Genomic DNA, 26,320 nt, shown 5'->3' with positions numbered 1-26,320 from the left:
AGCTGTCTGTTGTCATTAGCATCTGCTTCCTCCAGGGCCCAGGCTGGCCAGCTCCCCAAAGGCCTGGCATTAAGCCCTATGGCAACTGGAAGAGGCATGCAGCTCAGGGCCAGCTTGGGAGCTGCTGTTTCGGTCGTGCCTTCTTGAGGGGATTGCAGTAGAGAGGGGAGGGTGTCGTTGGAGCTGAACAGTGTTCAGTTCATCAGAACACTCTCAAGGAATCCCTATACCAGCTTTTCTCAACCTTTGACCCTGGAGGAATCCTTGAAATATTTTTCAGGCCTTGGGGAATCCCTGCAGGCTCAAATATAGTCCACAAGTTATAAAATTATTATATTGGTTTCATGTGTAGGGCTGTATATATGCATTAACAGTGTTCTTAAATTAAAAGTAAAGAATGAAACTCTTTAATATGAAGGTGCCCCAATCTGAAATAATTTTTAAATAAAACAAACACTTCTTATGTATTCTTTTTGTTTTTCTTTGCTATATTTGCTTCTTTTTTTCTTTGTTTTTTCTTTTCCTTTGCACTTTTTCTTTCTAGTCTTCTTTCTTTTAGTTTGTATTAGTTTTTACTATTGCAATTATAATCTTTAATAAAATTATTTTAAAAACAACTGTTCATCAGTAAAAATGAAGAACCATTTGAAAATACAAGTTCAAGAACTAACTCTTTAAAATACTGAGAACTCTCATGTTATTCTCTGTCTTGTATTAGCAATACTTCTCAAGATAGAATTGTCCAAAACATATGTACACATTTTTGTTTCAGAAATATCTAAAAGTAAAATGATACAATTTATTAATAAGGCACCCAGAGATTTATTTACATATTAAATAGTACACAACCTAGGTTAAATGTTTTGTACAATGTTTCATCACCCCAGGTTAGGTCTAAACTTTTGAAACATTAACAAAATAATTGACAATGCCTTCAATATCTGCAAGATAAATACAAGTATAAAAAGCCAAAGTAAATACATTTCCTCTTACTGATTTCCATGCTTCCTTATGGATAAGGAAAACCTTGAGTTTTAATGGGAACTTTTCAATGTAGACTCAGATAGAAATAGGAAGCCTCTGTACCCATTTCCCTCCATATTAACTGTTACTCATGACAGATACGTAACAGCCTGCAGAAAATAATGAATAAAGTGATTTCTACCTTTTCTGTACATTGGGATACAACATATGAAACAAAAGTAAAATTATAATTTAAACATTATCACAGCTTTGGAATTGCTACTTTATAAATGTTATTCACTGTCATACTCTTCTATATTTAGATCATCTGCTTCCATTATTGCTTGTGCTGCGACAGGTTGAGGTTGACTGGCTGGGAGTTCACTTCCACTATACTGACTGGAAGTAAGGAGGAATTCATCCAGTTCATTTTCCTCACTAGTTTTTATTTTCTCCCCTTGGATATGTAGAATTGTGGGCTGCATCTCACCAAACTCCCCTTCATCATCACTGTCCAGGATTTGTACTGCAGAATCCTTATCAGTGAGAGTTTCAAGTTTTAACCTGTGAACAGCAATACAGCATCAGAAATATTATTCTTCCTCAGAGTGAACTAAGACACCAAACCCTGGCATAATAATTGTCTCTTCCACACTGGATGTTTGTAAAAAAATGCATCCTAGTCAGACAATTCATGTTGTTAGGGCTCTAGCAACTACCTGTCAAAAGCTGTATTACTCAGGGGAGAACAGCAGAGTAGGGCAGAGTGCTGAGAAAATTACAACCTTGGTATCTGTTCTGCTGTCTATTCTTTTCAGTGTAAATAAATGGAGATCAAAAGAGTTACTAGCATATTTCCTGCCTACTGCCTCTCTCCCAATCAGTTCAATCACTTGTGTGTGCCAGCATCATATGATATCCCAGCATGGGATGGCTGAGTCTTCTGAGCTTCAACCATTTTTACATTCCTAGCCATTGTAAGAGAGGTTGGTGCTTCCTATCCCACTTCCTTTAAAAAAAGTCTAGAGAGAGAAAAATAAGCTCCCATTGGGCCCATCAATGTCAGTATCAGTGGATAGTTTGCAGGAGGGGAATCCATTGCCCCACCCATTTTCCACCCCATGGATCCACCTGGGAACTGAGATGACAGGTGAAAGAATGGCTCTCAGAGAGCCCTCTTTAACTGGAGTGTGTTGTGCAAATCAGGCCAGAGCCCAGGAGTTCAGTTCAGTTCAGTTCAATTCGAAAGTGGTGTTTCTTAAAATAAGATCAGCTGAGCCTTTTCTGTATGAAGACAGATCACAGTAGAAAAAGGTAAAAACAAGCAAACATATGCTTTATACCTTTAAGTTATGACAGTATACAGATATAAACAAATATCTGTAAATAAAGATATTTTAAGATATTTTATATTAAGTCCTATAAAACAGGACTTCACAACAGGAAACAATGTTAGGGACCATTTTGATCTTTATTTCTCTGAGAGGTAAAGAATGATAGCAGGGGGGTGGATTCAATAAACCTTTATCAATAACATCAAGGTTACCTTCCAAAGTGTTTCCTTAAGGGAAGTTTTCCAACATCCTGAATAAAGGTAATCTGAGCTGAAAAAGCACAAACAAAAATTATTCCTAAAAGTAATTTCAATCTGTAACTAGAATGCATTTTATACCTATTTTTAAATAAAAAAACATTTCCTTTCCAGTTTGACTCGAAAACTGCTCCTATATATATAAAGTCAATATATGATAATATACCCCAGAAACTGGTTTAGACTTTAAAATCTAAATCATTCTGGAATCAATAAACGGCTTCATTAGAACTGTAAGTCACATTTTTTAAAACAGGCAATCATTTGTATACAAAACGTACCACTGAATTGTTATCCAGCTTAGCAGCATAAGTTCACAAAACAACCCAATACATTGTTATTTCAGGGAAAGTTGTAAAGTAACATTTGCAGAGTAATTATATACATATCAATATCTGAGCATGGTCCCATTGAGCTCAACTTGTTTTACTCTCTCAAGTTAAGTTGATACAGCACTGAAACCTAAAGCATTTTTTTCAAATGCACTTAGTTGTTCCTGCTGGGATCTAAGCTAATCTGCCCCCACCCACCTCCACCCAGGGAGGTGGAAAGTGCTTAGGCAGCTGCGGGAAGCAAAGAATCTGTTTTCTTCTAGCAGCGAGCTCTCAGACAGCTTGAAGAGGGTGAGGAACTGTGGCTGGAAAAGGAGACTGGACAGCATTTTAAAAAAAATTCAGATGAGATCCTAGCCAATACATTCATTTCAAAATGTTAATAACTGAGGATATGATAACACGGTACTTTACTTCTCTCTAAGCAGAGACACACTTGATACATTCAGTGCCATCTCCTCTTTCTTCCAGCAGTCTGGAAATATAAATGAATATCCTTTTTTTTTCCTCTTTCAGGGGTAAACATTTTGCATAAAAGATACCAGTCTTTTTTCCAAGCAACTGCAAGAGGTGAGGTAAACTCAGAAGGTAAAATTGATTTGCCCAGGTTTCAAGGCTGAGCTGGGATCTGAGATCCAAATTCTAGCTGCTGTATCATACTGTCAGGCTATAAAATCCAAAACGTTTCATACTTTCTGACATGAGTGCTGAAAATGCTGTTGATAAAACTTTTTAAGCACTATAGTTACACAAGCAAATAACAGAAGCAGTCCAGTTCACACCTAGCAAGGCAGAATTATTTAAAATTCTGGGCTAGTGTGATCAAGCAAAGAGATTAGTGTATGCTGCTCACTTGTTTTTTCCTACAACAGAAGCAGTTGAACAATTCAGGAAGCTATATCTATAGTTTTGGCATGATATGCGAAGTCAAATCCTTGGATTGTCGCTCCCAAATATGCCAGGAATGTGAAACAACAAATATTTTAGACCTGGAATCCCAGATCATATTCCACAGGCAAGAAAAACTGAACAGGGTGACTGACTTCAGCTTTTTTGTTCAATTACAAGGCAGATTTATAAAGAACGTTGGCTAATTGTTATGTTCAGATTGGACCTCGCTTCATAAATAATTCTGTATATTTTTAGTATTTAGAATTAGATGGTTTAGGCTCTTCCTCAGCAGGGGGTGGACACTGGTTGGAAGAGGGAGGAGGCATCACTGGGAATTGGATCACAACTGTGAATGGCAAAGGGAGGTATGGCAGGAGACTGAAAGTGAGCCTCATTCAGGGAAAATGGGTTTACATCTTTGTATAACCCAAGGATTCCAACTGCTGCTATTTAATGCCTGGTCTATCTGTAGTAAGATCTTCCTCATCCAAGGCTTGATGAATGAGAGGAAGAGTAATACAGAGACCTGATCTGTATTACTGTAACTTGAGGAGGGAGAAAGGACATCTATACCAGGTCGTTCTGGACCTCTCCCTGTTTGTAGATCTACTATAGCCCCTTGGTTTATTTAGGAACTTAGGTAGATGACACAACAGAGGAGATGCTTGGAGCACCAGTGAAGGAAGGCCCATCATGAGTCTGACAAGATACTGTACTGGTGCAAATTTAAGCTTAAGCCTACATAGTGGCCTTTTTAACCAAGACCTTCTGAAAGGCTGCTGTGAAGAATTTTTACAGAATTTGGTGGACGGAACTGCTTAAATCCAAAATGAGCTGGACTCCAGCTGGGCTGGAAGGTGAGATTCTAGTGTGTGACATTGGTATTGGTTAGTGCTTTTTTTTTTAATGCTTACATTTACATGGGATTTCGTGGAGTATTTTATATGTTTCTATTGTTAGCAGCCTAGAGCCTGCAGGAATGTGAAGCGTACAAGTAACATAAATATTTGATACATCCCATTTATGTCACTAGGACTTACTTCCAAGTAGACAGTATACAATTGCATTGAAAAATATTCTGTACTATGACTAACTGCCCTTGCTTCTAAAGAAATATAAAACAAACAGAAATATAAAACTTTGCATGTGTTTAAATATACCTTGGTTTCTCATTGGATTAGTCAGCATGGTAAGATAAGGTATTAGCTCAGTCTGAAGACACAATGGTGATAAACAGAAACTTGAAAAGAGGGATTTTGCAGCAAAGCAGTTTTCTTGATACTATAAGGAATCAGAACATACAAATCTAATATGTAAAAACACTTTTTTCAGTTTTATCCATTAAACTACTACTTCATTTCTTCCATGTATAGCTATATATATTAAGAAGTCTTTTTCTGTATTTAACAGTCTAATTTCAGTATTATTCTATTAGACTGCTCTGTAAAATAGCTGCTGCAATATGATATAACAAATACCTAATGAATTGCAAGATCCTAAATCTTCAAATTATTTCTTTTCAGTCTGAGCTTACTATTTAGTTTTCTAGATATCACTTAAATGGGCACTCCAACTTCGAGAAAACTTATTTAAAGGGATTATAATCTAAGAGACTTTAACATCGTTTCAGTGTCTCAGAGGATGCTGGAATGTATATATTTTCCATATCAAAGGATGCTTCATGGTAATCCATAAAGATATTTTCTTTAACATGGTTTTTGTAGGCAAGTTAGTGGTACATTTACTGACTCATCTAAAATATCTTACTTTGCTAGTAAGGACAGGGCTATTTTTAGCTGAAGCCTAAATCTTTCTATTAATCCTCATCTTGTCATAATGCTTATCACAAATACAGAAGTTAAGTCAATGTTACTTCACTATTAACTCCACCATGAGAGGAATAATAAGAAATTAGAATCTTATGTGATCCTCTTTTAGATTGTTATTTCTAATGATGCAAATAACATCAATAGGCTGAGAAAAAGTAAATTGTTTCAGCATCAACATAATTACCTTTCTATTAATTAGGATCCATTGTGGTTTATGAAGAGGTCTAAAGCCCATTCCTCCTTTGCATTGTGCAAAGGCTCTGGCTCGGTTTGAGTGCATCATACCCCTTGTGGCTACAGAGGCACTATACGTTTGAAGTATAGCTCGTGCCTACAGGAAGCGGCAGAATTAAAATATTGTATAAGAGTTCCATAACAGACTTAAAAGCAAGGTACACAGGACCAGAAGTAAATTACTTGTATATTACAGGTATATATTAATACTTGTTGAAATACCAAGTTGTACATCCAATAAAGCAGTCAAAATCTTGGTTCTATAAATGTGCTTGATTATATAAAAATCAAGTTTTTTCCCCATCTGAAGACAATCCTAGAAAACCCATTATTAGGAAAAGTTTGTTCTGTTAATATAAAAACCAAACTTCTACTTTGTCATTAAAAACTGCGCAAGGTCTAGCATTTAGAATTAGTAAACAAAATCACTGATTTTCTACTAAATTTTATTAACAAGCTCTGAACATTTTGCTGAGATTATGTTTAAAACAGACAGAAATTGATATACTGTATGTCAAGATGGTGAACAGAACACTGCCTGGCAAAACTTCTTGGATGATACTGTCCATATTTTCTTTAAAAGCAAAGGCTAAAAGCTCTTAAAATATGGAATCACTCAAACTGTGGAGTTATTCCACCATTGCTAATACTTATTGTTATAGTTGTTAGTAATTACCATTTGGAAGGAGGGAAGGAAGGATTGTTTTGTATCTGTCCTGACCCCAGGGCAGGAGAAGTGGTACGACAATTGTATTCCAGGAGACCCTAGCTGTTGCAAAGAGTGCTGCTTCACAGGTGGCAGATGTGAGACATTGCTTAGCTGGGCGAAAGGACAAGCTGGGGGTGCTGCAACTGTACCATCGTTGCAGCTACATAGCAGCATTCCTCATCAAGCTGCTCAATATCATTGCAGGACTAGCTGTAGATTTGCCCAGACTATTAGTATTGGCAGATTTCACCGTCCCCTCCTTGGGATTGGAGGCAGCTCAGGAGTTCAGGACTGCCATGAAATCATGGGTGTGTCCCAGATCATCCCTAGGCCAAAAGACACATGGTTGGCCATGCGTTAGATCTAGTATTCATCTTGGAGCAGATCTATTGTGATCTGATTCCAGGGAAGTTTTCTATCAGTCCACTATCAGGGACAGACCACTTTCCCATAACAGTGGGGTTAACTGGGACACCAACCTCTGCAGGGAGGAGAGGCCTACTAAGATTATCCACCCCAGATATCTGATGGATCCAGCAAGTTTCCTCATGGAGCTTTGGACTTTCCCAGCAATTTTGAGGATACTCCTGCATGGCATTTTATTGACTACGGGAAAAAATCACCAGAGCAGCCTCTCTCTCTACCGATGGATCCCATGCAGCTATTTGGTTTACTGAGGATCTTCATGAAACACCTGGCGGGTTGCTGGCTGAAAACAAGAAGTGAATGCAACTGGACACAAATAAGAGCCCAAGTTTGAGTCTATTTTGTGGTGATAAAACACAGTGAAGCATAATTACTTCACTGCACTTACTGTGTCTCCAGAATCCTGGCCAACTACACTGTTTAAAATGTCCTGATCCTTTTGGGGAAGGATGGGCTGGAAGACCTAATCAGTGTTAAGCTGTGATCACCTGGCTAAGTATTTTATGGAGAAATTGCTCGTATTCACCCCAAGCTGGAAGCTGGATAGGCAGAATCTACTCAGAAGACAGAAGTGATGTCTTGTGGTATTATCTATGAGGCTGAGAGCCAGTTTGGTCTAGTGGTTAAGGTTCTGGGCTAGAAACTAGGAGTCTCTGACTTCTAGTCCTGCCATAGGCATGAAAGCTGGCTCAGTGCAATGTAGAGTAGCTTCCTCATGGCACAGCCAGGGCAACGTGACTTGTCACAGCTAAATAGTCTATACATTTGGCTGCTGGACCTCACAAGGATTTCCCAGCAAGAAAAAGCAGCATGAACACCAAACTGCTATGCCATACGATTAAAAAAAAAATATCTGTGAGGTAGACAGAGTCCTTTGCAATTTCAGCTCAGCCACTTGAGGACTGGACCCATGTCCCACATCTAACCAAAGCAGCAAGGAAGAGGACTAGGAGTTGGATAGGTCTGCAGTCAATGCCTGTTTGAGGGACAGGGAGATGCTAGAGGTTCAAGAATCACTAGTTTGCTGTACTTAACACTGTAAACTGCGTAAAGTCTAGCTGGTTTCAGGTGGTCAGATAAATCAGATAAATAAATAAATACATAGATTTACACTGTGTGATGGAAAAGTAGCTCACCTCCAAATGTACAAAAGTATAGATGGCATAGGTAAACCTACTTCCTGTCTATTATCAAAGGTATACTGATAAACTCTGGGCTTTTCTGTGGGATAAATATTATGAGGCAAAAAAATTTTTAGATATATAATAGAAATCATTACAATATTTTCCAAATTATTCATATGATGAATATTAATCTTTATTGATTAATTACTATATACTTCTGTGCATTCCAGTGGGTTTTTCTGGTTCTTATTCTGGTTCATATTCCACAATGGAATATGCAGGAACAAATTACTTGCCAAATGAAGATGACAAAAATGTATCTGGAAATCAAACCATGGATAAAATGATTTGGTAGATCCTTTTCCTTTGGAGAAATCATTTTAGTAGTATTTATTGATTTATTGGATTTCTTCCTGCCATTATCAAAGATATGGTAAATTACAATTTCCATCACTATAAATAATAAAACATCATAGTAAGCAAATAAAGAAAATAACATAATAACGAATCCTGGAGGAAAGCTGTTCTAAAATGCAGGTGCACTATTGGAAAACAGCACATATGAACCTCTACCCTCCTCACTTTGCAAAAGTGGAGGATCGCTATCTGTCTCTCCCAGGATGTTATATGTTGTGAATGACATGGCTAGTTGATAAAGGCAGTCCTGCAAACATCTTGATGTCAAGCTATATATGGCTTTAAAGGTTAAAATCAGCAATTTGAATTGCATTCAGAATTAAAGAGGGAGCCAGTGCAGGACCCAGAGCACAGATATTATGCCCTTATAACAGCCAGAACCCCAACGGCCTTCCCCAAAGGCCATATCCTGGACCGACTGAAATGTATGGGTAGTCTTCAAAAGTAGCTTCATGTACAGTTAATTCTAGTAGTCTGCTTTAGTGATGATAAAGGAAGGGGTTACTGTTAGAAAATCCTTCCGCTCCAGGTAGGCCACAACTGGCTCCCCTGGCCACAGCCTCCATCTGCCTGTTAATCCAGGAGGACCCCCAAGCTGTGGACCTGCTCTTCCAGAGGAAGTGGTACCCCATCAAGAGATAATGTCAGAAATGTCAGAGAAGACTAGTGAACAAACAGCAACTGTGTCTTGCATGGGTTATAAAACAATACGTGTATAAACAGTAAATGCAGTTGGTGTTATGTTATTCACTCTCCATAAGATTCCAAATTGTGAAAATTACAGAATGTATGTCACAAGGTTGGTGATATTGTTATATTTTTTAAAAAAAAACTTACATCCCAGTTACTGCAAAGGAAATCTGCGGTACTTAAATATTCACTGGCTCTTACAATGTCATCAATATCAGAGAAGAACTCCAAATAATTCTGGTGAAGGTAGACATTAAATAAGTCCCCAGGCATATGTGATTTTTCTATGACATCCTAATAAAAAAAAATATATATACACAGAATATCATATCACATGGAAACAATTATTAGCATTCCTTTAAATTAAGAATTTTGCCTACTGTATATGCATACATATTTATTAATTAATAGCAAACACTTTTACCTCAGGCTGAACGATCAAGGGATTTCGTTCATATTCTGATAAATGACGAGGTAACTGAGGAATGTCCACCTCTGTAGCTGGTTCTCCTATAAAATGAGTTTAAAAACACTGCAGTTTCATCAAACATTAGATCTCTGAAGAACAGAATTTTGGCAAATGGGGACACATATCTCTTCAAAAATAAAAAAGTTTATAGTTCAATCCTGGCAACATTGGCTCACATGGTTTGCACTGTTTAATATGTACACCGTTATCTGAATTCGAAGTGATATAACAGTAAATTAGCCTGTATCAAAAAGGCAGCACCTCTGTTTTGTTGGAGATTTTCACTATTACATTTCCATAGGTTTTGGTTCTCTATTAGCTTCACAAAGTAATTAGACAACATCCTGCTCCAAGATGTCCATATGTTGGGGTGGGCTGTATGTACTGAAGAAGTCTTATGCAGCTTCCCATGTGTCCTAATTGCATGGAAAGCCTTGTTAGTATAGAGAGTGTATGTGCTAACTTATGGATATCTGCAGATGCTATAAGGGTTGAAGCTGGTGAGGAAACAGCCTATATTATCAGAGAAAACTGCTTTCATGGGCAGATGCCAGAAATCTTCAAAGCCACAAAATAAGCAGCTTCAGGCTGTGGACTCAAAAAGGTAGGAAGAAGGAGCCAGGGATGTAAAACTGGGGACTAACATCCACAGATGGCATGATTTCAGGATGCTGTTAGATGGAGAGCTTCTTCAAATGTATTGCTTGCTAGTTCTATATAATGAATCTACTTATCTAGTCTTCCTGCATCTGCTCAGGAATGCAGAGTGGGGAGAGTTTAATTGCTGTACATGATAGGAAGCCTTGATTGCTGAGGCCAGCAGTACAATACAATATACAGTACAGTATATCCACCCATACAAATTACATGGTTTTCACTACAGTGACAGACCAAGTTAAGGACAAAAATTATCACTGAAAATGCTAATTAAAAAGTGTTATAACAGATATATACAGTAGATATGTTCAGTTACAGTCAAACAGAGAAATTAATGAAAAAAATGTTACATTTTTACACAGACATGGCAATATAACGAGTAGATTCTCTTACTTTTGCAGTAAAGTATTTTCCCCAAAGCATGGAAAAGGAAGATGGAAACATCTTTACTACCAATAGCTGGTATTTCTTGGTCTTCTAAAAAATTATTGAATAGTTTTTTCTTCTTTATTTTAGATGATGTATCATATTTTAATATAGAATTTTTCTTTCTTTGTGACCATAAGCCCTTGTCTGATGGCCACTCTGGAAATAATAAAAAACAACAACAAAAGAATTAATATATTGGAAGAATGGAAAACTTTGATTTCAATAGTAAGATACAACACACTTTTATAGCAAAGTTCTGTCTAGAAAGAACATGAATTATTTTATTTTTTGTTTATTTAATTCCATTGTGTATAAAAATGCATGCACATTTTGAGACTACAAAAAAAAATTAAGGAGGTAAATATTGTTTTTAAAATCCTTTTAATTTTTAAAAAGTTTGAAATTCTTCCAAAGGATAACTGTTTCTATTCTGAGTATTTGTTTCTTTAATTGTTTAGATTATTTACAGTTTTATATATGTAAAGAGGTTTTTTAAATTGGAAATAATTAAAAAGTCTTGTTTGATGCTTTCTTATATTATTTGCATTATTTATTTTAATTAATAATATTAATAACAACCTGCTAACGTACTTGCATGGTGCTATTAACAGTCTTACACCAAATAGAAAAACATTCTAATTTGTGATATCCAAAAGACATTAGTATACAATAGGGGTAAAATACTGAAAGCCTGCAATTAATATACAATGAGGGAACTATTTATTTATTTATTTATTTATTTATTCATTCATTCATTCATTCATTCAATTTATTTAGCCGTCCATCTCAGCCCAATGGGTGGCTAGCAATAATAAAAAACAGTCAAACAATTAAAACAATACAGAAAATTAAATATACAGTCAGGACCAGAAATATTGGAACAAGGATACCTGTTTTGGCATTTGGCCTCTGTACACCACCACATTGAAGTTGAAAGGAAACACACCCAGATGGGACCTAATTTAAAACTTTCAGCTGTCCTTCAAGGAGTTTGACAAAAGTGGGGCACTAACCATTCAGGAAGTACAGCCAGTGGCATACACACACACCCATTGTTGGTGGCTCGTAAGTAATGGAACAAACCAACATCATTATAAACATAAGGATCTCCTTTAATACCTGGATGAAAATCCTTTGCAGTCAATGACTGCCTGAAGTCTGGAACCCATGGACATGACCAAATGCTGAGTTTCCTCCCTTGAGATGCTTTGCCAGGCCTTTACTGCAGCTGCCTTCAGCTGCTTCTTGTTTGTGGATCTTTCTGCCTTCAGTCTTGTCTTCAGTAAGTGAAAAGCATGCTCCATTGAGATCAGGGTTGAGATCAGGTGACTGACTTGGCCATTGAAGAACATCCCACTTCTTTGCCTTGAGAAACTCTTGGGTAGCTTTTGCTGTATGTTTTGGATCATTATCCATCTGCAATATGAAGCGGCGTCCTATCAGTTTGGCATCACATGGCTGAATCTGAGCGGAAAGTATAGCCCTATACATTTCAGAATTCATCTTGCTGCTTTTATCAGCAGTCAAGTCATCAATAAACAGCAGTGACCAGGTTCCATTGGCAGCCATGCCATAACGCTACCTCCACCATGTTTGACAGATGATGTGGTATGCTTTGGATCATGAGCTGTTCCTTTCCTTCTCCATACTTTTCCCTTCCCATCATTCTGGTGCAAGTTAATCTTGGTTTCATCAGTCCAAAGAATCTTATTCCAGAACTGGGCAGGCTTTTTTAGGTGTTTGCTGGCAAAGTCTAATCTGGCCTTTCTGTTCTTGAGCATTACCAGTGGTTTGCACCTTGTTGTGAAGCCTCTGTATTTTCATTCATAAAGCCGTCTCTTGACTGTAGATGTTGACAATGACAGGCCTACCTCCTCAAGAGTGTCCCTGACCTGGCTATATGTTGTGAATGGGTTCCTCTTCACTACGAGCAGAATTCTGCGGTCATCCACTTTATTTGTCCTCAGTGGTGTTCCAGGCCTTTTGCTGTTGCTGAGCTTGCCAGTTAATTCCTTCTTTTTCAGGATGTTCCAAACTGTTGTACTGGCCACTCCCATTTTTTTTTTGCTATCTCTCTGATGGGTTTATTTTGTTTTCTCAGCCTAATTATGGCCTCCTTCACTCGCATGGACACCTCTTTGAACCTCATGTTGAGAGTTCTAGTGAACAGCTACCAAATGCAAATGTAACACTCAGAACCACCTCCAGGCCTTTTATCTGCTTGATTGGTAATGGGGAACCCAGGAAACAGGCCACACCTGGCCATGCAGCTTCTTGTCAGCCATTTGTTCCATTACCTATGAGCCACCAACGATGGGTGTGTGTGTATGCCACTGGCTGTACTTCCTGAATGGTTAGTGCCCCACTTTTGTCAAACCCCTTGAATTACAGCTGAAAGTCCTGACTTCGCTCCCATCTGGGTGTGTTTCCTTCAACTTCAATGTGGTGGCGTACAGAGGCCAAATGCCAAAACAGTTATCCTTGTTCCAATATTTCTGGTCCTGACTATAAATACAGCCAAGAAATCTGTTGGTGTCAGCACAACCATGGAACAATTAATATACAATTAACTGTATTAACTGTATTAATTACAGGCCCGGGCAAAAAGCCAGTCTTCAAGGCCTTCCGAAAAGCCAGAAGGGTCGGGGCCATCCCAATCTCAGGAGGGAGGATGTTCCAGAGGGCAGGCACCATGGCAAAAAAGTTGCATCTCCTGGTCCCTGCCAGCCGACATTCCTTGACTGATGGGACCCAGAGCATGCCCATCCTGCTGGACCAGATTGGACAGGTAGAAACAACTGGGAAAAGACGGTCCCTCAGGTAACCCGGTCCCAAGCCATGAAGGGCTTTAAAGGTGACAACCAGCACCTTGAACTGCACCCAGAAATACACTGGCAACCAATGCAGCTCCTGAAGCAGTGGTGTTACATGTGCTGAATAGCCAACACTATTTACAACCCAGACAGCTGCATTCTGTACCAGCTGATGTTTCTGAATGCTCTTCAGGGGCAGTCCCATGTAGAGTGCGTTGCAATAGTCCAAACAGGAGGCCACAAGGGCATGAATGACAGTGAATACAGCCTCCTGGCCCAGGAATGGGTGCAACTGGTGCACAACCCAAAGGTGTGCAAAGGCCCTCTTGTCCTCACTAAGCAAGAACCACGTCGAGACAAGGAAGAAGTCTCTAGTGTTTTATTACAGCTATTGTAGACAGAAAATCCTACCAAACTGAAGAAGCTTGGGAAAACCCAGACAGATAAACTCCAAAAGTCAAGGTGGGTCTTTTCTGGGTTTCTTTGAATAACAGCTCAAATTCTCTAAACTATGCATGCGTTTCCCCCCCCTGGATAGGGGCCCCCTCCTGCTCATCATAGGTACTCATGACACCTCTCAGCCACAGCTGCCACCTGCTCTTCCAGCAGGAGCCGTGAGTCCAAGAGGATCCCGATTGTGCACCAGGTCCATCTGGGGCACTGCCACCTCATCCAGGACCAAAGATGGAAAAACCTTGGTACTGGGAGGCCCAAACATCCAAAGACACTGCACCCCATCCAGGCCCCTACAGCCTCCAGGCACTGAGATAGGACATCCACGGCATCACTCAGACAGCCTGGGGAGGAGATATAAAGCTGGGTATCTTCAGCATACTGGTGATACCTCACCCAAACCGTTGGATCACCTCACCCAGCAGCTTCATGTAGATGTTAAATAGAGAACTGAGCCCTGTGGCACCCCACACAGTAGGGGCCATGGACTGGACATCTCCCCTCCTACCAACACTGACTGGAACTGACCCCAGAGGAAGGAGGAGAACCAGTGCAACATAATGCCACCCACCCCCAACTCCCGAAGCCAGTCCAGAAGGATACCATGATCAATGGTATTGAACGGTGTCAAGAAGAGCAAGGATGGATGCACTGCCTCCATCCCGCTCCCACCAGAGGTCATCCAAGAGTGTGGTCAATGCTGTCTCAGTCCCATATCCAGGCCTGAATCCTGACTGAAAAGGATCCAGATAATCTTCTTCATCCAGAGCCCTTTGAAACTGCTGTGTGACCACTTTCTCAACAACCTTCCCTAAAATGGGGAGGTTGGAGACTGGATGAAAACTGTCCAGATAAGTTGGGTCGAGCGATGGCCCCTTGAGGAGGGGTGCACCACCGCTTCCTTAAGAGCCGGTGGGACCACCCCCTCCCTCAAAGAGGAATTAACCACCGCCCAGACCCAATCACGTGTCCCCTCCTGGGTAGCCTTGACCAGCCAGGAGGGCATGGATCTAGCACAGAAGTGGCCAAACTAACAGCTACGAGAACCCTGTCCACTTCCTCAGGTTCAACAGACTCAAACTCCTCCCAGATAACCATGCAAGACTCAGCCCCGTAGCCCCCACTGGCCCTGCATCAAGGCTGGAATTCAACACAGAGTGGATGCAAGGAACTTTATCCGCCAGATGCTCAGCATATTCCTCACAATGGTCCTGAAGGTAGACCCCTGAATTACTCCCTCTGAGGAGGGTTCGGGACACCTGAAACAGGGCTACTAGGTGGCTATCCGCATACGCAATAAGGGCAGAGAAATAATTACGTTTCGCCATGCTTACCACCATGAGGTAGGTTCTAATCGCAGCTCTAGCTCATGTTTGATTGTCTTCACTCTGTTGTCCGCCAGTGGCGCTCAAGGCGTCTCTTAGCCTTCTTAAGCTCCCTCAGCAACTCCATATACCACGGGGAGTTACAGGAACCATGGGCACAAAGAGACCACTCAGGCATGATCCGGTCCAAAGCCACGGCTACCCTCCCATTCCAGGTGGCTACCAAGGCCTTGGCCAGACCGTGAAGCAGACTTTCCAGAACAACCCCAAGCTCCCTCTGAAACCCAGTTAGGTCCATCAGTTGCCTGCAGTGGGCCAATCTAATAGGCCCAGCCTCTCTGCAGAGGGGGGTGGTGCCAGAGAACTGGAGGCTTACCAGGAAGTGATCTGACAGGGGAGAAACCAATACCTCCCCCAATAACTTAGTTAAACAGAATGAAAACATCAATTATAAACAAGAATAGTGATAAAAGAAAAAAAATGATAGCAAAAAAGGAAAACATTAAAAAAAACCAGTCTGAGTTAATATAAAAATAACACTCTAATTTTAAGAATTCAATCAACTTAACTAGCCATATTCGGAATTTTTATTCAGAAAGACAACACTGCTATTTCCCACACTTAAGTATTAATAATGCTAAAAAGATATACTTTGGTTTTCCTGTATTGTATAATAAAATGTTTTTCTGACAAGCTCAAAAGCAAACAAATTCTTCCTCAGGAAGGAAAAAATATTATTTTCAAATGTTAGTGCAAAACCTTAACACATTTTAAATTAATGAAAATATAGGCTTACTTTTTAGAGAAGAAAACTGAAGAGTGTTTATTGCACTTCTAATGTCACCTGAACACCCACTGCAAATCAGTTCCAATAAGGCTTTGTCAGGGACATCAGCTTTTCTCTACAAAGAAAATTGAAAACATTGCAAAGCTAATTTGTAGTAAATCTGCACAAAGGATTCAAAAACTAATACTTCCCAGATGCCTCCTGCTTCCATTTCTATCTTTCCTTTGGTTCAAAAGCTCTAAAGGCTCCCTACCCACCCTGGAATGAACATTTATCACTTGTCATTTTTATTTTTTTTACTACTTCTAAAGAATCATTCAAAGTTCTGTCCATGATTTATCCCTATTTTATTCTCACAGCAATTTTATATTAAAGTTGGCTGAGCAATGGTAACTATGAGTCCCTCAGTAATGTTTGAGACTGAGCAAAGATTTTTAAGATCAATACTGTCAACCATTATTTTACAACACATTTTTTAAAGTTCTAAGTTATCCTTCAGAAGGAATATAATAAAAATGTCCCTATCTTCAACCTTTACTTTCTGTATCCCTTACAGCATGACAACATTGCAATTTAATTTATCTCACCATACTGATCTCCCCTGTGGTTATTCGACTTAGGGCTTTCATCATCATTGTTGGTGCCACTGGATTAAAACTGAGAAAATTGGAAAAAGGAAATTGTCAAGGTATATTTCATCATGAACCTTTCATCATGGCCAATGTAGCTGTCAATTTATTTACCTAATGGTAGCTATACATAGCTCTTCCTGAATTGCCTTTGGGAATAGAGACCTTTGGCTGCTGCCTGCACTGAAAACATCTGATATTATAAACACAAGAGGACATCTGCCTGTCCGCAAAAACCTCCTACAATGAAAAATGAAAAAAAAAGTCAGCAGCTCAAACTTAACAGCATTAATTCTGGCCAGCAATCAGTAAAATTGTATTAGCAAAAATAGAAAAGCTATGTAACTCACAACCTGCCATCTTCTTATTCACCACCCCCAACTTAGCATCAAAAGGAGAAGATGGAACTTCGTATTTTGGTAGCAGACCATTCTGCACTGGAGAACATGAGCCTTGGTCCAGCCATACCCATTAATTTCTCTAAGTGGTCCTTTGGAAAAATGAGATACTGAACATACCTCAGAATGTCATGTAAACTGCTAGGGTCATGATAAAAGTGGTTTGGCATATCCTGTTGAAAAGCAAACACAATGCTGTTATTCTAACATGCCTGCTGTTTAACTGTTTAGTTAATTTAGTTAATTAACTGTTTAGTTAATGAACTAAAATCTGTTGGACCCACTAAAATGACATGTTAAGGGTATTTTACTTCACATTTATAAATGTGTTATGAATATGGAATAATTACTTGAGGTGAACCCAGTGCAATATGGTGCCAAGGCTGAAGCTGGAGAAACAGAAAGCTACAACTCTCAAACCAGAAAAAGTTGTTATGTAAATGAAGAGCTGTAGCTGGTTTCCATTGCCTTGTAGAGAAGAGTGGAAAAGTGGAACTTATCTATTCATGATAGTATATGCTTTGGGCTTATCCATTTATGACAGATTCTGGAGAGCTGGGATTTATTGCATGCCTAAGAGAGAAGTCCAACACAATAGTTATGGGATTGATTTTGACTAGCTTTAGAACAGAGAAGAATCTGAATGCCATTGTTATGAATATCCTTATTTAATTGTTTAAAAACAATTAAATCTATAATTTAATTGACATGTTGCTCTTTGGTATTTTGGGCACCAAGAAATGTTGGTAATTGAATCTAGGACTCTGCACTCACAGTTTGTGCTCTACCATTAGACTACAGCTTTTTTCCAGTAAAATAAAGTAAAATAAAGCTCAACAGAATGAAATGAAGATTTCAAGCCACTATTTTTGCACTTTCTGAAAACTGTAGTGTTAAAATCAATTAACTGAAAAAATTCAAATATTTGTCCTATATTTATGAGCAATTTCTATCACCGATTATCAGTGGTTCTGTTTGAAATGAGCTGTTATTATTATTGTAGAAAAATGAGATTTTACTACTGAGAAACTAAATTTGGGAAACCAACTTAAACTGCTATTTCTAAAAATTGAGGAAAAACAACAGAACATTTGATTTTAATTATTAAAACATCTTAACGGAGTTATTCAGCTATTTCAACTTACTTCCACAAGAATAAGTCTTTTGTCAGTTTCCATGGACTCTCCAACCATCTGAAGCCTGATATACTTGTTTGCTCTTAGCAGAAATTCTTGAAAGATGGCTGCCTGGCTCTGATAAGGAAGTATCTGAAAATCTGATTCTAAATAGGAATACTTATTTTACAATATGCATTAAGTACTAAGAAAGTAATACAAACACAAAGTTACAGAACGCTATGGCCTGTTGTTTTGAATTTTATGTATAATCATTTGCATGGATTGTTACTGGTCCACGACAACTTGAATTGTACCAAACATGTAAATTAGAGGAACTAGATAGGCTGTACAGGTATTGATCTTAATATATATTTTCAAACAATGGACCAGACAAACCAATTTCTGAGTTCAAGTTATACGTTCTTTCAAAATGTCAGATGTGCTTTAGCCTGTCCATCATTTTAATGCAACAGTTCTGGGCAAGCCAATAGCCATACATAAAAACTGGCCTGAATTTTATTTGAAAGTTTTAAAAACTAATCTACTGAAAAACACACTGCATCGAAAATTAATCATCAGTGAAATAACAGTCATATTATCTAGATCAAAGGTGTCAAACAAGCAGCCCACAGGCCACATGTGGCTCACAACACTCCTGAGTGGCCTGAACCAGATTAAAATGCAAGTGGGAAATATTTAAGAAAATAAAATAAAAATTCAATAGAACTTAAATAATATGACATTTAAAAACTAAACAATAATAAATTTATTCACCAATCACCACAAAACTCTAGGCTCACTCGTGAGGAGTCCTGCACAAGCTCCCTGCCTCAGCTTAATTGCAGCAGTCAAGACTGCAGTTTATCACCCAACTGAAATAAAATAAACTGCAATTAATCTAAAACACGTTTAATAAACGCATACCAAGTTTAACCCCCTGTCCTTGGAGCTGGCTTTTTCCACTAAATATAGGTAAGGACAAATTATAGTTCAGACATAACGCTATACTGTGGTTCATCTAGAACTTCCTTGCAGTCACACTAGCAGCAGGGATAGCAAAACGGGGAGCACGTGAGTCCAGGGCTTGTTGTGAGTAGTCCCGGCCATCGGCTGCAGTTATGGTTTTGCATGTCTCGGCTTGTATTTTAAACTTGACTGAACTCTCCTACCACTCTAAAGTGTAGCAGTTTTAAAACACAGGAAATCATAATACAGAGGAAGCTGAGAGTAAAGAATGCCTTGAAGACATGTACAAACCCTTTGGAATTTTCTCCAGCAATCTATCTTAGAATCTACTAATTAGAAGTTAGTCCCATTTATGTTAATGACATTGGCTATCACCTAATGGTCTTCTTACCAGAAATAGATATTCCTATTAAATATATTCTAACTGCTCAACAGTGAAGAAGTGAACATTTTAAAATTAAATTTTACCATGATTCAAAGCAACTCGAAAGTCATCATATTTCTTGAAGTCTAGCGATACAGGATTTATCCATTCTTGTATCTGAATGCCAAGGTCCTTGGCTAGTATTTCCACAGTTACAGACTTTCCACATCCTGGAGGACCAGTTAACACTAGAATGGAGCCTCCCTACAACAAGATACTGTATCACAAGCTGAGTTTACAATATTTAAAGGAAAAATATTTTTATCTTTACTCTTATTTATATTATTTATTATTGGAATTTTATTCTGTTTATTTTATGATTGATGTTTTAATTGATTATTGTAAACCGCCCAGAGTCCCCTGATGGGAGGAGATGGGCGGGGACAAATTGGATGGATGGATAGATAGATAGATAAATAAATAAATAAATAAATAAAAACAATATGGGCTTCTGAATAAAACATAACAGAACTTTGATGTCAATATTCTCCTCCATTTTTATATTTCCAGTAAGTACAATAGCCATAGTTATTTTCTCAATAACTCAGTATTTCATTACAGTAACCCACTTTCTTTATGCTGTGCAAGTTAATTCCTGTTACAATTTAATACCTGTTGCAGGCTTAAAGATAATTCAGACAAACTTTTTGGACTGCATTCCAGATGGCCTAGTGTGTGTCAAATGTTCTCCAAATGGAAGCAGGTATTCCTTAGTGGAAACTATGGCACAGATTAATCCCATCCTGCATACCCCTTTAGTGACACAAAACCTCAGCATATTCAGAAAAAACAAACAAACAATTTAATAGTTTTCTTTCAAGGCATCCTTGTATAAATCAATTGTAACTTGCTTTATCCTTAAATAAATACGCTATTTTCCACAAATAAGTTTATTTTATTCTAATAAATAAATGTTGCTGTAAAATTAAATATAACGTATGATTTTGATAATATTCTAATCACCTCATTAATTATTCAGCAAAATAAAATTGGCAAAATAAACATAAATAAAAAATAAAACTATTGATTTAAGTTAAACAAAAGCTTCAAAACAAGCAAACTGTCAGGTAAAGACCTTGGGTATATAATATTACCTGTCTTGACTGATTTTGAAAGATGTGATCTTTTAACCATCTTTCAACTTCTTCAATTTTTTTCTTGTGTATGGCAAGGTCATTCTAACAATTAAAAATATACATATAATAAAAGACATTTTTATCTAGCAAAATATTAAATCTTGCATTGTTTATATTAGAATTCTCCTAGTATATACACTAGAATCAAAGTGTAAACCAATTAAAATATTAGGGAAAGTATACCCAACTATAGTCAATTCTCGTTACTTGCAGTAGTTACATTCTATGAAGTCAGTAAAACACTGAATTAGCAAATATTGAACCATTCCTTCTAGAGGAAATACAGGACACTTGTTGACCGTATGAGAGCTGCAACAAGAAGGCAGAGCGTTACCTTGTTCAACCTCAGCTAGGAATGTGTGCATCAGACGACTCAAACTTTTTGCTACTTTGCACATGTGTGCAAATGACTGCAAAAGCACTGTATTGATTTTGGGATTACAAATACATTTTAGCAGGTAGGTGTTCACAAAAACGGAATTTGTGAATAATGAGGATCCACTGTATTTTCTTTGTCTCTTGGCTTTAACATTAACTGCACATCCTACTGTCTTGGAATTAAAGAATTGTAATCCACTGCATCAAGACAACGTCAAGCTGATCTACTCAGCAGCATTCCTAACAAACTGCACAATAATGTCATCATGCAAATTTGCTCCCCTTCTTTCCTTGTGGATGGCTATCTGTCTTACCAGGTAGACCAGACAGGAAACATGACCAGGTAAGCTAATTCTACTTTACTGTAAAGCTACATTAACAGAATCTTGCAAGTCTGAAAGTACAGTTCTCTTGCCGTCTCCTTCACAGCCCGAAAAACTTGGGAGGGTCCCTTCTGAGTCTCTTGCCCCACCCATTATGCAGCTGTGGGCTATGCTGTCTCTTATCTGACCATTCCCTAAGCAGCATCTCTTTGCCCTGTCTCCCAAGGTCTTTCCCACATACCATTACACTGAGTTTCTGAAATCATCAGAAATCATACCAAGTAAATTGATGGAAAATACATGAACAGTTTTGGATGTGCTATGCTGATGACACTATCCTGACAGCTGAAAATGCAAATGATCTGCAAGCCTTAGTACTAAAAGTCAAAAAGCACAGTTAAAAAATGGGATTAAAATTAAATATAAAGAAGACCAAACTAGTGACAATAGGTAGAACACCCAGCAAGTAAAAGAAAGAGATAAATTTATAATTGTACTTATAACTGCTGTAAAGAAGATCAGAAGCCACTTCTTTGTATCTTTTTCTTTTCCATTTTTCTTGTTCTCTTTTTCTTGCACCTTTAGCTCTCTGATTTCTTTTTCTTTTTTTTCACTCTGTATCAGTTTGTATTAGTTTTACCTTTTAAAAAAAACTTTTATATATATATATATATATATATATATATATATATATGTATATGTATATGTATATACACACACTGTATGTATGTATATACACACACATACATATATAGATAAAGATATAAAATTAAAGAACAACCAGCCTTAGAATTGGCAATGAAGATATTGAAGTGGAGCACAGCTTCTGCCTTTTAGGATCAACCATCAACAGTAAAACAACAAGCAGTCAAGAAATACACCGCAGACTAGCACTTGATAGAGCAGCCATGAAGGCCTTGGAAAAGATATCCAAATGCCGTGATGCGTCTATACCTACAAAGATCAGAATTGTGCAAGCCATGGTATTTCCTGTGACACTCTATGGAGGCAAAAGTTGGACTTTGCAGAAGCAGGATAGGAAGAGTATTGATGCCTTTGAACTTTGGTGTTGGAGAAGATTCCTGAGAATACAGTGGACAACCAAGAAAAGAAACCGATAGATCATTGAACAAATCAACCCAGAGTTGTCGCTTGAGGCAAAAATGACCAGGCTCAAATTATCCTACTCTGGACACATTATGCAAAGACCTAGGTCTCTGGAGAAGACTCTAATGCTGGAAATGTTGGACGGAAAGAGAAGAAGAGGATGACCAGCAGCATGGTGGATGGATTCAGTTACAGTGGTGTTGACTGCACTGGTGGGAGACCTGACAGAACATGTTACAGATAGATCATCATGAGAAAATCTATCTATGTGGTTGCTAGGAGTCAAAAACGACTTGATGGCACATAATCAATCAACCAACCAACCAATCACTGTGCAAATAATGTAAATTGCTACAATGATGTACTCTCTAATTTAACAGATTATTGGGAATAACAGATCTTTCTCTCTACAACTGGTTCATTAAATTACAGTTTCATTGAACACTTATGACCAGGACACATACCTTACATTTTTATAGTTCAGTATCATTAGTACTTTTTCTACTTCTTTAGACATGCTATTTTAACAAATAATACAGCTACTTATTGTTGGTTTTAACAAAATTCTGTATTGAACTGTACCTGAGTTTTTGGTTTGTATTTATCTACCCATGGTTCAATTTGGCTGTGATTTTGTTTGAAGAGTTTATATTTCTCATCCTCAGAAAGTGGTTTTCTTTTTTTTCTCCCAGACTTGTAATTTTCAAGCAGAGGAAAATGGTCTTTGCTCTTGTGATAACTGTCAGTATCCGTAGGTGATTTTTTATTAAGACTGCTAGATGACAGTTTTGTAGTCTTACAGAAATCAATAAAAGATGGTTCCACCCAGTCAATTTCCTGATCAAATATAAGCATATAGAAATTATTGCAGTATAGAAATTATCAATTCTTAAAATAGTTAGTATTTAATTACTCCTTTTATTTACAGTAGAATAACCAATAATTTAGTAGTTAATAAAATGAACATGAAGAAAATTATCACACAATATGTAATATGCGTGCAATCATTTGTTTAACATAAACAAAACAATTTAAACACAAAGCACTTCTAAACATTTATTAACATTTCACATATCTTATGTTTAACAGTTCTTACTTTTCAATCTTGTTTAGTCTAAAGGAATTAGTGCAATTTTTAAACAGTCAGTGGCTGAATTCAACTTAAAAGAAAAATAACGGGATTTTTTTCTTCATACCCAGAATTATACAATCCTGTCTTTTTATTAAAAGTTTAAAGTTATAATGACTTCAAAATATTCCACTTGGCCATGAGGGTCTTGATGTACCTTAATGCAGCACTTTAAATACAATATACAATCTCAAAAGAAAGACTATAGAAGAAATTAGTAGTGACCTTGACTGACCACCTGTTACTCCAACTGATCATGTTATTCCACAAAAACACTTATATGCAAATAAAATATAGTGCCAATAGAGCCCTTACTAATCCGATCCTCACCACACTGGGATTAAACAGGGCTACATCCTTGCCCCTTTACTATTGAATTATAGTATTTAGGCTCAATTTCACAGACCCATCCCTATATTACTATATGCTAATGCAGATTACAGAAGTAGCTGCCTAACGATATTTACCATTTTATTGCTGTTTATAACACCTTAATCTATATTATTTGATTTTAATCTATTTTACCTATTATTTTATCTCATTTGTTCTTTCACTTAATCCATTTTATCAGTTTCACAAAATTTTTTTTTACTTGTTTCTTGACCATTGATCCAATCAAATAAACAAATCACTTACTTTAGTTGGAGCTGTCTTCCTTTTTGAAGATTTTTTTGACATCATCCACCTTTGCAGTTTCCATCCGAACTATATGACTAGATGCCTTTAAAAGTAAAGTACCTAAAAGTTGAGAAAATATTTACATAAATGAAATCTGCAGCCCTGCAATAATTACTAAGAGAGGTCTTGCTCACATCTGCTTTTCTCATCTGTATAGCTCCTCTTTTTTCCTCTTCCACTTGTCACTTTTTTTTTCTTTTTAGAAAAGCTACTCTTTATGGCTAGAGAACAGGAATGCACCACCTCTAAAGTGTCTGCAGTTCTGCCTTCTATTGAAGAAAACACATTTCTATTAAGCATAGTTCTACAATTTTCAATTATAGCAACATCTGTTTAGCCCCAGAAATAGAATAATGTATATAATGCTATAATGATACTTTAACACATGCAGCATGAGAGAACCTGTATATTTAACTTTTCACAAATATTTAATGTCTTGGTATGTACAATAATGTACACATATGAAGGAAACTGCTAGGTGCCATAAGCAAATTGGAATCGCATATCTTTATATCTATGAACTCCACCTGTAATTCTTAATGTACTTCAACCAACAATTTAAATACAGGTAGTCCTGCATTTAGTAACCACAATTGGGACCAGCAACTCGATCGTTAAGCAAAGCGGTCACTAAGTGAAACCATGACTCTGCTTACAATCTTACCTCAGCTTTCCTTTGCTTTATAGACCCGTGAAAGACGTAAATGCGGGCACTGGTTGCAAAGCTACTTTTTAAATCACTGTCGTAACTGTGAATGGTTGCTGTCTGAGGCAGTTGCTAAACAAGGACAAGTACATTACGCTATTTTTATTTTGAAGCAAATCAGCCAAGAGAATACTAATCTAAGCATGCTCCTAATCAGCATACCTCATTGTACCCTAAAAGGTAAAGGTAAAGGTTTCCCTTGACGTAAAGTCCAGTCGAATCCGACTCTAGGGGGCGGTGCTCATCTCCGTTTCTAAGCCTTGGAGCCGGCGTTGTCATAGACACTTCCGGGTCATGTGGCCAGCATGACGACTCGGAACGCCGTTACCTTCCCGCCGAAGCGGTACCTATTGATCTACTCACATTTGCATGTTTTCGAACTGCTAGGTGAGCAGGAGCTGGGACGAGCAACGGGAGCTCACCCCGCCGCGCGGTTTCGAACCGCCGACCTTCCGATCGACAGCTCAGCGGTTTAACCCGCAGCGCCACCGCATCCCCTCATTGTACCCTACTTGATCAAATTATAAATTCCCAGCTTTTGAGAAAAATTGAAAAGCAGACTGACAATGTACCTGCAAAACTAGTTCTTGGGCTTACCGTCAAAGAGAATACTAATAATTCAAAAGTAGAACAGCCAAGATTTCCCAGCTTCTTGCAGCATCAACATTACATATTTATACAACTAAGCCCACAATAAATACTGCTCAGATAACTGTACATTTCACCTGAGGTAGTGAGAAAAAGCTTCTAACAATTTCTATATTCAGATACCCTTCTGAAATGAAGGTATTTGCCTTCCCTGACGAACACAGTGCATAAGGATTATGTTGAAGAGTTTATAGCAGTGTTTTTGAAACTTGCAAACGTTAAGATGTGTGGACTTCAACTCCCAGAATTTCCTAGCCAGCACGAATTCCCCAGCCAGAATTTTGGAAGCTGAAGTCCACACATCTTAACGTTTACAAGTCAAAGTGAAATCAGGAAAGTGAAAAATTGTGATTACTTGCAAAAGAGACATTTATGCTATCAAAAGAAAAGTGTTGCAAAGAAGCAACAAAAATAGCACTCAGTTCACACTATACTGTAACGAGCACATACTCATTTAACCAGTTGCCCCTGAATATCGACTCTTTGAAGTCTTCAAGATTCAGTGGCTGCCCTTAGAGGACCGGGATAGGTGCGCTTCTCC

At 37.9% G+C, this 26,320-nt stretch overlaps 1 protein-coding gene across 1 annotated transcript; it reads right to left on the bottom strand.

The window, feature by feature from the left end:
- Positions 1 to 546: 546 nt before the first annotated feature.
- Positions 547 to 24,447, bottom strand: RAD17 (RAD17 checkpoint clamp loader component). The gene is given in 17 exon segments (XM_063295486.1): positions 547 to 1,527; positions 2,510 to 2,567; positions 4,938 to 5,058; positions 5,791 to 5,937; positions 9,354 to 9,500; positions 9,631 to 9,716; positions 10,726 to 10,917; positions 16,149 to 16,254; positions 16,727 to 16,796; positions 16,883 to 17,008; positions 17,287 to 17,339; positions 18,312 to 18,448; positions 19,719 to 19,878; positions 20,769 to 20,852; positions 23,201 to 23,455; positions 24,384 to 24,419; positions 24,421 to 24,447. Coding segments are annotated over 17 exon segments (2,076 nt in total). The 3' UTR covers positions 547 to 1,256.
- Positions 24,448 to 26,320: the final 1,873 nt, after the last annotated feature.

Source organism: Candoia aspera, chromosome 2, assembly GCF_035149785.1.
Source record: "Candoia aspera isolate rCanAsp1 chromosome 2, rCanAsp1.hap2, whole genome shotgun sequence".
NCBI lineage: Eukaryota > Metazoa > Chordata > Lepidosauria > Squamata > Boidae > Candoia > Candoia aspera.
The sequence above is the reverse complement of the archived record's forward strand: the minus strand, read 5'-3'. Positions and strand labels throughout refer to the sequence as shown.